The following is a 15,275-nucleotide window of genomic DNA, read 5'->3' on the forward strand; positions in this document are numbered from 1 at the left end:
TCCCCAAGGCAAACTCAGAGTGGTGGTGCACAGTTGTAATCCCAGTGATTTGGGAGGCTGAAGTAGGAGGATTACAAGTTTGAGGTTGACCTCAGCAACTTAAGGAGACTCTGTCTCAAAATAAAAAACAAAAAGGGCTGGGCATGTGGCTCAGTGGTTTAAAACCCCTGGGTTCAATTCCCAGTACTACCCGCCCCCCCCAAAAAAAATCCCCAAAGCAGCCACCTCCTGAAGGCTGACCACTCAGGGCCACTCATCCTGAAGGGAGACCCTGCTCCCATCAGCCTTGGGGGGCCAACTTCAATTATATGAGGCCTATTCTAGTTCTCTTTTTCCCTCTGCTTGGTTAAGTTGAAGTAAGCATTCTTTGATATCAACACACCTGCAAGGAAAAAAATAAGAAGTCCATTTGCTGAGTGTGTGAAAGGAAGATATAAGATGGCAATGAGAGCCTCGTAGAAAGCCTCCGGTGTGGATCTACGGCATACAGCAGCTCCCAAATCCACGGCTGAGCCATGTGGGCCCCCGCTCTCAGTCTAGGGTGAAGGGTCCAAAAGAGAAGGGTGGGTGTACCTGGCTAGATGACCTCAAACCCAGCAGCCCCCTCCACACCCAAGCCTCAGACCTTCATTGTCCTGTCCCTGTTCCCAATCCCTGCCCATTACTACTGGTTAGCCCCTCACTGGAACAGTGACCCCAGGGTCATCAGAGCACAGTGGGGGTAGCTACGTCTTCTTGCTGACTTTTCTTTCTAAGCATCTCAGATATTCTTTTTTTTTTTTAGAGAGTGTGAGACAGAGAGAGAGAGAGAGAGAATTTTTTGATATTTATTTTTTAGTTTTCGGCGGGCACAACATCTTTGTTTGTATGTGGTGCTGAGGATCGAACCCGGGCCGCACGCATGCCAGGCGAGCGCGCTACCGCTTGAGCCACATCACCAGCCCTCAGATATTCTGATTTTATATAGAACTTGAGTGCTGGCAGGGTGGCTAAGGACCCCAAAATATGGTCCTCCACCCATTGAGTTCCCAGTAGTAAATATGGAGGAGATGACAAAAGGAAAACCAAAGGACCCCCTTTTAACAGGAAAGACAGCGCCTGGTGAAAGAGAATCCCTGTGCAGGGGACTCCCCCGGCTCCCCAGACCCCAGTCTTGATCCTGGACTTTAGCAGCCACAGTATCTGTGCTCTAGGGCGAGAAAGAAGGGTTTAAAGGTCTGGTTGGGAGGCACTGGCTAGGCACATGGAGGACCAGGACTTCCTGAAGCAGTGCAGTCAGATGTCACGATGTGATCAGAGGCAGCCTTACCAGCAGCTCCGCATCCCCGCAGCGGGGGCTGGAGTTGCAGGAAGCAAGGGGGTGGCGGGTAATCCAGCTTGATCTCCGTGCGTTTGAACCCTTCCCCTGCACACAAGGAGGTACTCTTGCAAGGAATTTCCCTAACTTCAGATCTTAAATCTTCCTTGGCCAAAGGCCTTCTGTGTGCCAGCAGAGAACACTAGCCATTCCTACAGTCACGTCCAGGTTAGGGCTTCAAGCTGTAACACATGCAAAATAAAAACACCCTCAGGAAATTGCAGGGAGGCAGGGAGGCATTCTCACCCATCCTCCCTTATCCTTCCAGGATTCCCTTTCCTCCTTATCTCAAAGACCAATGGCCTTGAAACCTGGCAGTTCATCCGCATTCTGGACAGGGAAAGGCTGATGGACCAAACAGCGGCCTAGACTCAAACCTTATCCAAAAAAAGCAAAAGATGCATTTCGTGACTTACTTGCCAATGGGGCGGCATGTCGTAAACAAATTGCCAGAGTGTGAAGACCTGGGTATCCTCCTAGGAGGGCCTAAAGAAGTGGGTGTTTTGGGTGGGTCTCAGTTTGGCATGGCCTCATTGATCTTTAAAAACCAGAAGGAAGTACACGGTACAGGTGACCAGTGCAGGTTCAGCTCATTTGGGAACAGCTGCTGCCGTCCTGTGTTTCAACAAGGCTTTTCCTGTCTCCCAAGAGCTCTCCAAAGGCTGGCAAGGAGCTGGGAATGGCTCTGAATTAAACACTGGGCTGGACGTACCTGCACCTGTTCCCTTAGCATTGGATTTGCAAACCCCTCTCATGAGCTAAGCCTCTCAGGCTGAAACCACTAACACTGCATTCTTTCTGACCAGAGAAGCTGGGGCAGCGTGCACAGGGGAGAGAGGGCCAGGGAGTGAGTCCCCTAACCCTAGGAGGATCTGGAGTTCAAAGCCAGCCTCAGCAAGAGCAAGGTGCTAAGCAACTCAGTGAGACCCTGTCTTTAAATAAAAGACAAAATAGGGCTGGGGATGGGCTCAGTGGATGACTGCCCCTGAGTTCAAAACCCGGTAGACCCCCCCCCAAAAAAAAAAAAAAAACCACCAAAACTGTTGATTTAGTCCAAATCTCTGTGAAAGGAAAATGAGGTTCTTTCTCAAACTTACTTCAAAAAGGTTAAATTTTCAGCCTATTAATTACCAGTCCCCAGCAGAGCTCTACTCTATAGCAGAGCTCCCCGGCAGCACTCACCTTTGTTCCAGCCTGGATGTCCCCACACCTGTCCCTTCTTGAGGCCTCACACATGCCTTGCCACCTGCTGACAGCTAAAAGCAGGGCACAGCTCTTGGGGACAGTGGGTGAGACCATGGCAGGAGGCTGCCCTCCCTTTGCAGTCCCATGCAGACAGATGGGCCAAGGCCACCACATTCTGCTGGGTGCCAGGGGTCAGCTTCTGACCAACCCAGGGAGGCTCAGGAGATGGTGGCTTATGCTGAAGCATGCTCACTTGGGGAACCGAAGGAACTTGTGCCCAGCAAGTTTTGGACAGGCTTTGCAGTTTGCCACCAACATCTTGGGGACAAATCATGAGAGCAATATTTACCTAGTTTTAACACTTTTGTTTCTTTGATGCAGACCAAAGATCAGCTCATCACCTCTGCTAAGAAAATTGCAACTTCTGGACAAAACTTCACCAGACTTATTCTTATCATTGCTAAGAACTGCATAGATCAGAGATGTTCCCAGGAGCTTCGCTGTGCAGCAGAGCAAATTCAAACCATGAGCAGCCAGCTCCGCATCATCTCCAGGTGAGAGGCTGCTTGGCACAAAACGCTAAGCTCTGCTATCTCAAGACCCAAGGGGGAAAGTGAGATTCCTCTTCAATTTGTTGATTTTTTATTCTCCAAGAGTTTACGTTCCTTCCCCCTCCCTTCCAAACACCATATTGCTGGTACACATCACTTTGGGTAAATCTACAAACACAAACAACTGATCTCTTTATATTATAACCACATTTAAATTTTTACCATTAGTTCTCTATTTGTTTTTATACTAATTTTATTGAATGAAAGACCAGTTAACTTTAACAATACAGAAAAGCCATACAGAATGACATTCTGGCCCATGACGGACTGCATGTGCAAAGGCAGTCTCATAAGATTGTCTCCCCCAGTAACATTATGGCCAGCTCAGTTTGTGTAAGTCCCCTCTGATGGCCACACGATGACAAAACCACCCAAACACATTCTCAGAATATGTCCCTGTCATTCACAATGCTGGCTGTTCATGAATGGTAAGTGAGAGGACCATGGATGTGCATGGACATCATCCTTCAGGAAGACCATGCCAGCCTGGAGCCAGTCTGTGCAACTGACCAGTTCCCACTGACTGTCTCCTCACAACAGCTTCCTGTTGATAGTACAGAACGTGGTCAAGACCACAGGATTGTTCCCTTTCCACCCGAGTCCCTTACATTATGGAAAGCTCGGTAGTTAGAGCTACTGTCAATTATTCTGAGGTATAAAAGTAAATATCACCCAAACCAGGTATATAAATTGTTTTTAAATTAGCAAGTAAAACCTAGCTACTTTTCTCCAAGAAATAATATCTTAGGTACACAGTCACCTCAAGATTAGCTGCCAACATTTTTCTACTTAATTTTAGCATTTCATATATGGGTATTGTTATAAGGGTCTGGGATTTGCCTTGACCAGGTAGACAGAAGGTAAACACACAGGTGAAGAAGGCAGTTTCGTGCTCACAGAGCCAGAGGCAGGAGGCACAGCATGCCACCCAGGGCCGCACAAGGAAACACCAGGGTCAGACCCCGGTAGAGGAGCGAGGGGAGCCATCGGCAAGAGCAGGTGCCATGGTGTTCACAGGAAGCACAGGCCAGGCAGCACAAGCAGGCTGGCACGTCCAGGGCTGGTGAGTTTGAAGGATTTCAGGGGCTCTGAGTATGGGAGTTGGCCTTGGAATGATGAGGGCAGATAGGTGTGGCCTGGAATGGAGAAGCAGGTAAAGGAGGAGGTGGGGGTGTGGGCTCTGGGAGGGTGGGTTCACACATGGAAGGTGTGTCTGCAGGTGACTCATTACCGTCTGGAAATTGGCTAACTCTCGGGGGCGGGGCAGTCCCTCTGATACTCAGGCGTCAGTGCATCAGAAAACATGCTTAGCATGCGGAGGGCCTGGGTTCAACCTCCAGTGCCACCCCCATCCATCGCAGGGGACTGAACTAAGGTCGCTCGTGTGAATATGGGGTGACACAAAATAAAACACAGACATGACTTACCTTTACCCAAGCTTCAGGACTTTCCCCCACTCTCCTTTCCCCAAAAGGAAGAGCAAGAGAAAGTCACGAGAGGATGATGATGATGATGATGATGAGAGAGAGAGAGAGAGAGAGAGAGAGAGAGAGAGAGAGAGTGTAACACATTTGGAAGTGACCTTTTTTATTTGGGAGGATACTGTTCTTAGGGAGTTCTATCCATAAAAGGGCAGAAGGGATAGGATTACAAGGGAGAGGTGGGTGTAACTCAAGCCAAGCACCTACACCTGAAGCCATGCCTTGCTATCCCTGCTTCAGGACTGGAAGGCGTGGTCATTCAAGTGGCTCCCCACACCCCAGCACATGGGAAAAGGGAAAGAAAGAGGGAAAAGGGAAGGAAGAAGGCAGAACCACATGAGTAACCACATGAGTATTCCGGGTGCATTTATCAAGCTCTCCGCCTTCTAACGGACCCGGAGGTCTTGCAATTTTGCCAAAGTGAGTTACTTAAGTTCCACAGCATTTTTATTTTCAGTGGTAGAAAATGACCTGACTAAAATCAGGTTTAAAACAAATACTATTGAAATGTCAATTTACTTAGTCTGACCTTCCATCACAAGTTTAAATATAAGACTTGAATACAAATCTATACAAAATTTCTTATTCCCTTTCATTATCTGAGGCAGTTGCATTGGTTGTGTTACATCAGCTCAGTTATTTTCATTAAAAATATACTTCTTGTTAATTTATAGATTCTATGAGAGTCACACTTTTTTAGCATTAAAATAAAAATGTCAGTTTAAAATGTAAAATTAGCCTTTAGAGCATTCTTCCTTCAAATAGGCCCCCCAGGGCACCCCAGTTTTCTGGAAGAGGCTCATGTTGTAAAACCTTCTGGCATTTATTATTTAGTTGAAATTGCCATCCTGCCCAGTGTAAGACTGGCTTTTCTTCTGTACACTCCCAAGTGTAAAGGCCTCCTTGGCAAGAAGCAGGTCCTTTGAGGAGCTGCTGGTGGACAATGCCCAGTGGCTCCTCCAGGCTGTCTTCAAGACCGTGAGGGCTGCAGAAGCTGCAAGTCTCAGGGTAAGTGGCCATGGGGATGTGGTAAATGGCAGATATTTACAAGGATACTCTCTTCTGCTTAACAAACTCAGCTTTGTTCCTTCCCCAGACCTGTCACCTGACTTCCTGTTTCTGTTTGGCTAATTTCTATCAGCTGACCTTCCCTCTCACTGATTACTTCTTCAGCTGTATCTAGTCTGTGACTGAGCCTGTCAAAGCCTTCTCCATGTCTGTTACCATATTTTCTCTTACTTCTAGCATTCCCATTTATTGTTTTTAATAGTTGTTAATCTCTGCTGAGATTCCCAATTTGTCCATGCATTTTTGCCTGCTTTTCCCACTAAAGCATGAATATATTCATCATAATTATTTTAATTTCCTGACAATTTCAATAAGTGGCTCATGTCAGAGTCTGGGCTTTTTAAAAATGATTACTGAAAGGAAAGTGACCACAACACTCAGAGCAACCAAGAGATCTTTATTGCAGCAGTGCAACAGAGGCGAAAAGAGAGAAAGAGAAGGAGAGAGAGAGCAAGAGAGAGGGGTGCGGCAGGAGGTAGATTTTATAGCCCAAATCTAATAGGGTCCCTGGGTTTGCAAGCTGCCTTGTTGGCACACAAGCTGCCTTGTTCAGCCCTGAGCGGGGGCTTGGGCATTTGGGCTTGAAGTAAACAGGTGATAAAGAACCAGACAGAGGGTTTGAGAAGCCAGGTCATCCTGCAGTTAATTTGTTTGGCATGCCCTGCAGACAACTTAGTCAGCCTGTCCTGCACCTAACAATTATTATTTTTCTTGACAGTGTTTTTGTTTTGTTTTGTTTTGTTTATCATTTTCTCTTTTTTCTTGTTTTGCAGGTCTCATAATTTTCCATTGAAAACTTGACGTTGTGTGGTAGACCATCTGTCCCGGGCCTTGGTGTCCTGGGGAGTGGACAGTCTAGAGCTGACCTGAGCTGGGTTTTGTGGGTGGAGTTGCTGTAGACACAAAGGTGTCCAACTTGCTGGTGTCATCTTAGCCTTAGTTCACCCTTCTTCCCTCAGTGGCTTGAGGCCCCGTCCCCTACAGGACATGGATCTGGGCGGGGATTGTTGCCTTTATGGCAGTGGTGGCTGCACCCAGGGAGGTGTTCCCAGCATCTGCCCTGACCCGAGTCTTCCTCCTGAGTACCCGGTGAGGTCCGAGACCAATGGCTACCAGTAGATGAGGACTTCCTGTGTTGTGGCTCCCATGGATTCTCCCATTGTCCATGGGTGATTTCTCAAAATTTCAACTGAAATCTTATCCATTCACATGGCAGCCCCACGCTGCTCCCCTCCTATCATGCTGTGCCCAACATACACCAGTGCTTATGCTTTCTCTCCTTGGAGTTGCCTTTTTTTTTGAGGCGAGGGGAGTACTCAGTGTTGAGCCCAGGGGCACTGAGCTACATGCCCAGAGCTTTTTTTTTTCCCCAACTTATATTTATTCTGAGATAGAGTGTCACTTAGGATCACAGGCATGCAGTGCCACACCTGGTGAGGTGTCTGTCCTTTATTAGATCTCATACTAGAGGAGCTTCAAACTCAGCTCTCTAATGTGTCCAAGAAAAGTTATGATTTTGCATATTGACTTTTCTTAGAGTGGGAGCAACCATCTTTCCAGCTCTCCATATTCTAAGTGGAAGCTGAAGAGGGACAGTATTTGCATGTTTAAAAGAACACCTTCCTTAGGGCCATTATGTGAGCTGCTCGCCCTGTGTGAGACCCATCTGCCCTCCACTTCCACTGCTTCTTGTCCTTTAGACCTGAACTTGAGTCCTGCCATCTCAAAAGGGACAGAACACCTTCTGCATAGATGTTCTTTAACTCGCGATGGAGTTGCACACTATAAACCCCCTTTAAATTGAAAATATCACTAAATGGAAATGTGTTTCATACACTTGACCTACCAGACCTCTCCTCCGTTGCTTAGCAGTACCACACGCTGTGCTTGGTTGTGCACCCTGGCAATCTCATGGCCAAACCCAATTCTGCCACTTCCCTGCACCTGGAGAGAGAATGACACCACAGAATGCCAGCCCGAGAAAAGAGCAAAATTCAAAATTCGAGAAGATTCTGTTGAATGCAGATTGCTATGGCACCTTCGTAAAGTTGAAATATTTTGAGTCAAACCATCATCAGTCAGGGACCATCTGGCTCTCAACTCAACCAGACCCAGTTTCTTCTGTTTTAGCATCTTCTATGATTTCTTCATTACCCTCATCACAGTTTGTAATTTTCTTTCTTCTATTTATTTCTCTGTCCATTTTATTAGAAAGTAAACTCCAACAAGCCACAGATTTTTAGCATGAAAGTGCTAAAAAAAGTCCAAGGAGAATTTTCATTTTGAGTTTAAGAAACTTTGTACCAGTTAAGTTCAAAGAGTGCACAGATTAGACATGACCTATGAAGAGCACTTGAAAACGTGCATCCTTCAGGTCCACACCCCAAAGTCCCTTGAATAGAAGGAAAGCTGAGACAAAAGCTCAGACTGGCCCCATGAAGCTGTTTTGGTGCCCAAGAGCCCTGGCTGAATCCCCCAGCCTTCTACTGACCCTGCAGCAATCACTGGAGGCAAGAACGCCCCTCCCCATCTCCAGACCCTTTGAGAGCAAGTGAACCCCAGAGCCAGGTGAGTGCTTCTGGCATGCACCTGTGTCTGGCTCCATGTGGACCTAAAGACCCGTGGATATTTTGCATAAAGCACGATCCAAAGGGAGGCAGAATCTGGAGTGGAGAGAGTATTTTTAAGAACTCTATACATTCTCAGAACATTCCCCTGTGACAAACAGACATCCCCAGTCCTCAGGCTGTGTAGGCTCAGTTCAGAGAACCCCCCTCCAACATTGCTCCTTGATCTCCACCAAATTAGGGGTAGAAATTCAGAATAGCAGCACCAGCCCCACTTGGAGGAACCCCTCAGAGAGAGCTCCAGGGAGCTGACACTGGGACCCTGCACTGTGTCCCCCAGCACCATACTTAGCTCTCTCTCTCTCCTCCAGGGCTTGAGACAGCCTTGCCTGGATCTGGAAGAACGGGAAGTTGCTGCCTTCTGTATACAGCAGAGGAAGGAAATACTAAGTCACAGACCTCAAGAAACCACAAACATAGACTGTGAAGAGCTGAGCCTGCAAAAGGCAGGCAACAAAGAACCGCCACTTGCAGCCTTGGTTCAAGAAGCCTTATAAAAAGCTACGACATTGTCTCCAAGGCAGACTTGGTTGCCCTGCACTTTCCAGACCCTGGGGTCCTCCAGGGAGTGCCCTTTAGGCTGAATCAGAGTGACACCGAGTGTTGGGTGGCCAGGGCCTGTGCCTTCACAGAGCTGCCTTGACAACATTCCGGGTGCTGCAGATGCCTCTGGCACTGATGACCGCTTTCCTCCTGGGAAGGATGCTTCTGTTTCTGGGCTTAGAAGGAATGTGTCAAGTAAACCGTGGAGAGAGGGGAGACCGTTCCAAGCACCGTCAGCTTGAGCCTTTCTGAAGATATTGCAATATGAGAACAGTCCCAGAAAATTCTGCAGGGAGCCAGGAACTGTCACCTTGGGGAGGTCAGAGTTCATCTTGCTCAGATATGTAGGAACTGTTCAAATTCTGAAGAGGTGGAAAGAGGTCGTGCTGATAAAGGGGTGGGATGCTCCACTGCAAGCTGGAGCCACCAGACTGTTAGCTGGTGAGTCTGGGATGGAGAGGAGCTAATCCTGGCCAGGGTTGGTGGGAATATTTCAGTTCATGGCATCTTGCACAGAAACTATAAGGGGGGATGAGCAGACCAACAACTGTCCCCTCAGAGGCTGAACCACCAGGGCCAGGAACAGAGGGCTGAATCTCAGCCCAGGGACAGGAAGGAGGGAGCAGAGGTCTTGCTTGCTTGAGGGGAACCAGGTAAGCCTCCTGGATGGGGCAGTTCTCGAGAAATTTAATTATCCTGGTCAATATTAGATGATTGAGTTTGCCATCTTCCAGTGGAAGAGTAGTTTGAATTTACAGTAAAGACAAGAATTTTTTCACATTTTTATAACAAGTTGGCAGTGGAAACTCATTGTGGTGTTAATTTGCTTTTTCCTAATTAATGGTGTTGCACTTTGCATATTTATTTTCTTTGACAAAGTATCTTTTAAAATCTATTGCCTCCATTCCTTTTTTTCCCCCTTGTTGAATTTTGCGAAGTTTCTTTGACAGATTATGTAATTGCAAATGTTTTCTTCCAGTCCATAGCTTATCTTTTCATTCATTTAAAATGCTTTTAATTTTCTCACTGGATCCCTGTTTTCTGTTTCATCAAACTCTTCTCTTGCCTTTAATGTTTTCTTTCTTCTGATAATTTCAACTTTAGTTTGGTATATTTTTTTTCACATTTCTGAATGTGGAAGATGAGGTCATTATTTTGTGACCTTCTTTTCAATATAGCTTTTTTTTTTTCTCTACATTTCTGAGCACTGACTTAGCTAATCCTAAATTTTGACTTTTATTTTTGTCTTTCTCTTTATACATTTAAATTTCCCTTTGATTTCTTCTTTCACTCATTGATTTTTTTGTAACTGCTTATTTAGTTTTAAAAGTATTTGGAAAACTTCCAGACTTTTTTCTACTTTTATTTCTAATTTAGTTATTTTGTGATTAGAAAACATTCTTTGTATGACTTGAACCCTTTTAAATGTTTAAAGCCTTGTTCTTGGGCCAGGGTTATGTTCTGTCTTGGAAAATGTTCCAATCCACTAGGAAATGATGTGGGTTTTGCTGTTGTTAGGTAGGGTGTCCAACAGACAGTAGTAGGCTGGGGCTGCCTGACGCTGTGGCTCAGGTCTTCTATGTCCTTCCTCATTTCCATTCTACTGTTTTTATCAGTTATAATGGAGAGTGGGATAATGCATCTGTAACCACATGTGAATTTGCCTATTGAGTTTTACCTAATGCATTTTGTGTCTTTATTATTAGGTGCAAAAACATTTAGGTCCTCTTAATGAATTTACTCCTTTATGAAATATTTTTATTTTTATTCCTGGTAATATTATTTTCTCTGAACTCTACCTTGTCCAATATTTTAATAATGGAAATGATATGCCATGTAAACATCAATCTTTTTTTGATTGATGTTTACATGGCATATCATTTCCATTCAATTGTGCTTCTCAAATTTGTACCTTTAGGGCTGGGATTGTGGCTTAGAGGTAGAGCGCTTGCCTTGCATACTGTAAGGCACTGGGTTCAATTCTAAGCACCACATAAAAATAAATGAAATAAAGATACTGTGTCCTTCTACAACTAATAAAAATTATTTTTAAAAAGTTGTACTTTTATAAAGTGGATTTCTTATAGGGAGCATATAGTTGGCTCTTGCTTTGTTAACAAAATCTGATGATCTCTGCCTTTACATAAAGGTTCTTTATATTTAGACTGTTTATATTTAGTATGATTACCAATACCATTGAGTTTAAATCTATCATCTTTCAATTTGATTCACCTTTCTATTTTCTTTTCCCTTCCCTTCTTTTCTTTATTTTTCTGCCTCATATTGTATTGATTTTTAACAGCTTTATTAATTCACATATCATATAATTCACACATTTAACTTGTCTCACTCAATAGCTTTTTAATATATGCAAGCATTGCCACAATCAATTTTGTAATATTGTCAACACCCCCAAAAGAAACACCATACTTCTTAATTGTAATTTCAACCTCCTCTTCCTCCCTTTCCTCCTCCTCCTCCTCCCAGGTTAAGTAACTATTACTTACTTTCTGTATATATTTTTTTATGGATTTGCCTAAACATTACATATAAGTGGAATAATACAACATGTAATTCTCTGTGACTGGCTTATTAGCATAATTTTAAAAGTTCATTTGTAATGTAGCATATATTAGTACTTCATTCCTTTTTATTGCCAAATGGTGCCATTGTACGGATAGACTACATTTTAGTCATTCATCAATTTATGGACATTGGGGCTTTTTTCCCCCCCAATTTGGGAGTGATTCTGAATAAGAATGCTATGAACATTTACTTGAATTGTCAAATTTATTGACAAAACATTGTTTATAGTATTTATGCATTATTATTTTATCATCTATGGAAGATGCAGTAATACCACATCTCCCACTTTATTTATATAGCTAATTTGAGTCTTTTCTGTCATTCTCTTTTTCCTGATCACTGTGCCTAGTGATTCATCAATTTTGTTGAACTTCTTGAATAACCATATTTTAATTTCACTGTCTTCTGAACTGTTCTCTTTTCCATTTACCTGATCCCTTTTATTTTTCTGCATTTTCTAGTTGTTTAAGACAGGAGGATAAATCCAGTCCCTGACACTTGTGGTAACTGTTCATTGCTTTAGGTACAGGTACAGTTGTTACAGGACCAAGAATGAATAGAACAGGGATGCCTAGGAAGGCAAATTCTCAAGGAAGAAGGAGACAACTCAAGATTTAAAAGTGGGTGGTAGGATAGTCTCTTTCTGAAATAAAAACAAGAAAGGTAAAAACTGCTGTAACAAAAAAGTAAGGTTAAGTCTGAAGATCAGAGAAAAGGGATGGCAGGGAGTCTTAGAAACAAAGAGGCAGGTGGGAAGTCTTCCTCCCTCTCTTCCTGACTGTCCTAAGGGTCAGATAAGGTAGCATTGAAAAGTGACTCAGGAAGCTGGTATGTTGGGGAGACCAGAGCCCAGACATGAGTACCTGGGGTAGTTTGCTCTGTGAGCATTTCTTGCGATGAGACTCTATTTTGATCCCAAATTCCTATCTAAGCAGTTTATCTGCTAGCAACATTTCAGATTCGAATCTTTTAATAAAAATTTAAACAAATGTTAAGAGATGCTTCCTGGAATGAAGCACATTCAATATTGTCAACCAGCACAGTCAGGTGCAGCATAGTCTCCCTGTACCATAGATAAACTCCAGGGCAGCTTAGTGAAAGGGCCTTCTGGGAAGGTCTGGGGTGCGTTCCAGGCACACCTCTTAAACGTGCACATGGCTCCCCTCTATTCTGTCTCTAAATGCTGAAGATTTATTAAAGCAAAGCAACACACTGCCAAACAGATATTATTAGAAACATTTTAATTTAAATTCAGACAATAGAAAGGTATCACAGAAAAAACATTACAGAAACTTGCAACAGCAGAATGCATCTTGGAAATTTATCAGCAAATTAAAAGAAGAAAAGGTAATCCTGATCTTACCAAGCAATTTGTCAGTCCTTAATGGGATAATGATAAATTCAGCAAACAAAAAAACAAAAAACCCTTGCTGGTGTTTTTTGAACAGAAAGTAGATTAATAATGCAATCTACCAAACTGATATGTACAAAAACCTTCTGAAGTGAGATGGTCTAGGGGCATTTCCCAACATTTGAGATATAACTTGGGGAATTAAAATAACAATAAAAGACCTTATACCAAATAGGTATAACCTGGATCTCAACCCATAGACACTGTTTGTGATTTGATAGGAAATGGGTGATCCTGTCTGGCCACCTCCCCACCCCCAACACACACACTCCATCCTGGGGCCACCAGTGTCCCTACAGGCCCTCACCTGAAATAAAATGCCCCAGGTCCTGTAGCTTGGGGTGGAGGCTGAGCCCTTTCTAAATTGAGGTGGATGGGGCAGCAGGTTTAGCATAGGGATGTATAAATTTTTTAAACTTTGGCAATTTAAATGTACAAATTGATTGTCGCTTTTATAAGGAGGTATCATCCTGCCTCTTGAAAAAATATTCTTATTTGAGTTCCCTCTAAAGCATCTGGAGGGCAAACTCCTATAAAAGAGAGGTAGACTAAAACCTCTTACCTGTAATAATGGTCAATTTATCATTTTTCACCTTCCCCTATTTAAAAAGCATATAAAATGTCAATCTATCATTGACAAATAAGTTGAAGATATTGCTGGTAATGGAGGTTTGGAAACAACTTTGTTAATTTATTTAAAAAACTGGGCTTCTATATATTTACTTCCTTTACAGTATGTTATAAATCAGACCTCTGAGAAAGTACTAGAAAATGCAAACTCCAGTACTTCCAACTTTAATACCCTTATGAAAGTACTAAAATCAGTAACAAAGGGCTGGAGGTGTGTGGCTCAGTGGGAGAGCACTTGCACCTGCCTAGCATGTGCAAGGCCTTGAGTTCCACCCCCAGCAAAACACACACACACACACACACACACACACACACACACACACACACACACACAGAGTTTATAAAATCTGTAATGAGCCAAGAAGTGAGGGGACTGATGACTTGCAGAGCTGATTTTTTCTAAAACGTGGTAAGTAGCTATATATTCACTTTTTTATTACAAACTTTAAGTTTAAAAAATAAACAATTCTTAAAAAATGAACAATTCAAGGGTAAATAATGCCATAAAATACTATCCTAAAAACTCAAGAACTCACAATCCTCTTTTAAAGAAACAGATTTTCTTTATGCCTACAATGATGTTGCTAACTGTAGCACATTATTGTTCTATTTCAAAGATGTTTTAAAAACAGATATAAGGCTTAGAAATTAAGAGTTAATGCATAACTGAAAGAGTTCATGATGTTGGTATAAAAGGAATTTTAATGGCTTTTGATAATTCACTAGTTTAGGCTTATCTTCATAATTTTAGTTGACATTTTAAGGGGAGTAGAAAGGAGGAAATTAGAGAAGAATTTTAAAATAAAAATATGCTGGGTGCCATGGTACACACTTGTAATCCCAATGAGTTGGAAAGCTGAAGCAGGAGGATGGCAAGCTTGAGACTCTGCAATTGAGTGAGACTGTGGCTCAAAATAAAAAATAAAAAGGGCTGGGGACATATCTTAGTGATAGAGTACCCCTGGGTTCAATCCCCAGTATCCCACTCCCCTCAAAAAAGAGAGAGGTGAAGAGACTACAGTTATGCAGTTCCTTGTCTGGTTATAGAAAGAGTTTTTCATAGATGTATATGTATAAATTATTCATCTATCCAAACCTCTGTGGAGTAAAAGAAACTACCTTGTAAGTCAGGAGGAATCTTAGCACTATGATCATAGAAATACTTAACTCCCAATAAAATTGTCATAAACCTGCCTTGGCATTGCTTAGGGTGGGAACAGGGATGAACCAAGGAGGCAGTGCATTCTGGGTCTACTAAGAGGTCTAGTTGACTGAGTTGTGCCCTTTTAATACAATCATGGACTGTCCTGCCATAAAGCCTTCAACTAGCAGTTAGCAAAGCATCCAGTGTGTGCCCAGAACTAATTTGTTGCTATGAAGACACAGATGGGTTTTTCTTCTAAAAGCTTAGAATAGGGTTGAAAATACACATATTGTTTCTTAAACATTAAAAATTCTAAGTACTATGTTGATATTAACCTAGTCTTTTCTTAGGTCTGTATCCTTTCCAAGAAAAGCAGGTTAATTTGGGCTTGTTACAGTTACAGATAAATAACATACTCAAACACAAAACCCCAGCAATAGAGTAACTGGCAGCTACTAAAGTTGGTTCAGCCAATCACATTAAACTGCTTGGGGTGAGGCACTAAATAAATACTATATTCTAACACGTAAGAGAAGAAATCAGCTTAGAACACCTAGACCCTGTTTCATTACATTTTGTTAAAGTTTAGATTTCTTACACTAAGTCTTATTTTAAAAGATTATAGTTCTGTA

At 43.0% G+C, this 15,275-nt stretch overlaps 1 protein-coding gene across 1 annotated transcript in view; it reads left to right on the forward strand.

Moving 5' to 3' along the window:
- LOC143380058 (uncharacterized) overlaps nt 1-8,826 on the forward strand; it is a 44,224-nt gene extending 35,398 nt beyond the window's left edge. The window contains exons 8-10 of the mRNA XM_077105171.1: nt 2,924-3,096; nt 5,525-5,642; nt 8,641-8,826. Of these exons, the coding sequence (XP_076961286.1) occupies nt 2,924-3,096; nt 5,525-5,642; nt 8,641-8,826 (477 nt within the window). The remainder of the gene's footprint in view (nt 1-2,923; nt 3,097-5,524; nt 5,643-8,640) is intronic.
- Nucleotides 8,827-15,275: the final 6,449 nt, after the last annotated feature.

This window comes from Callospermophilus lateralis, chromosome 14, assembly GCF_048772815.1.
Source record: "Callospermophilus lateralis isolate mCalLat2 chromosome 14, mCalLat2.hap1, whole genome shotgun sequence".
Lineage (NCBI taxonomy): Eukaryota > Metazoa > Chordata > Mammalia > Rodentia > Sciuridae > Callospermophilus > Callospermophilus lateralis.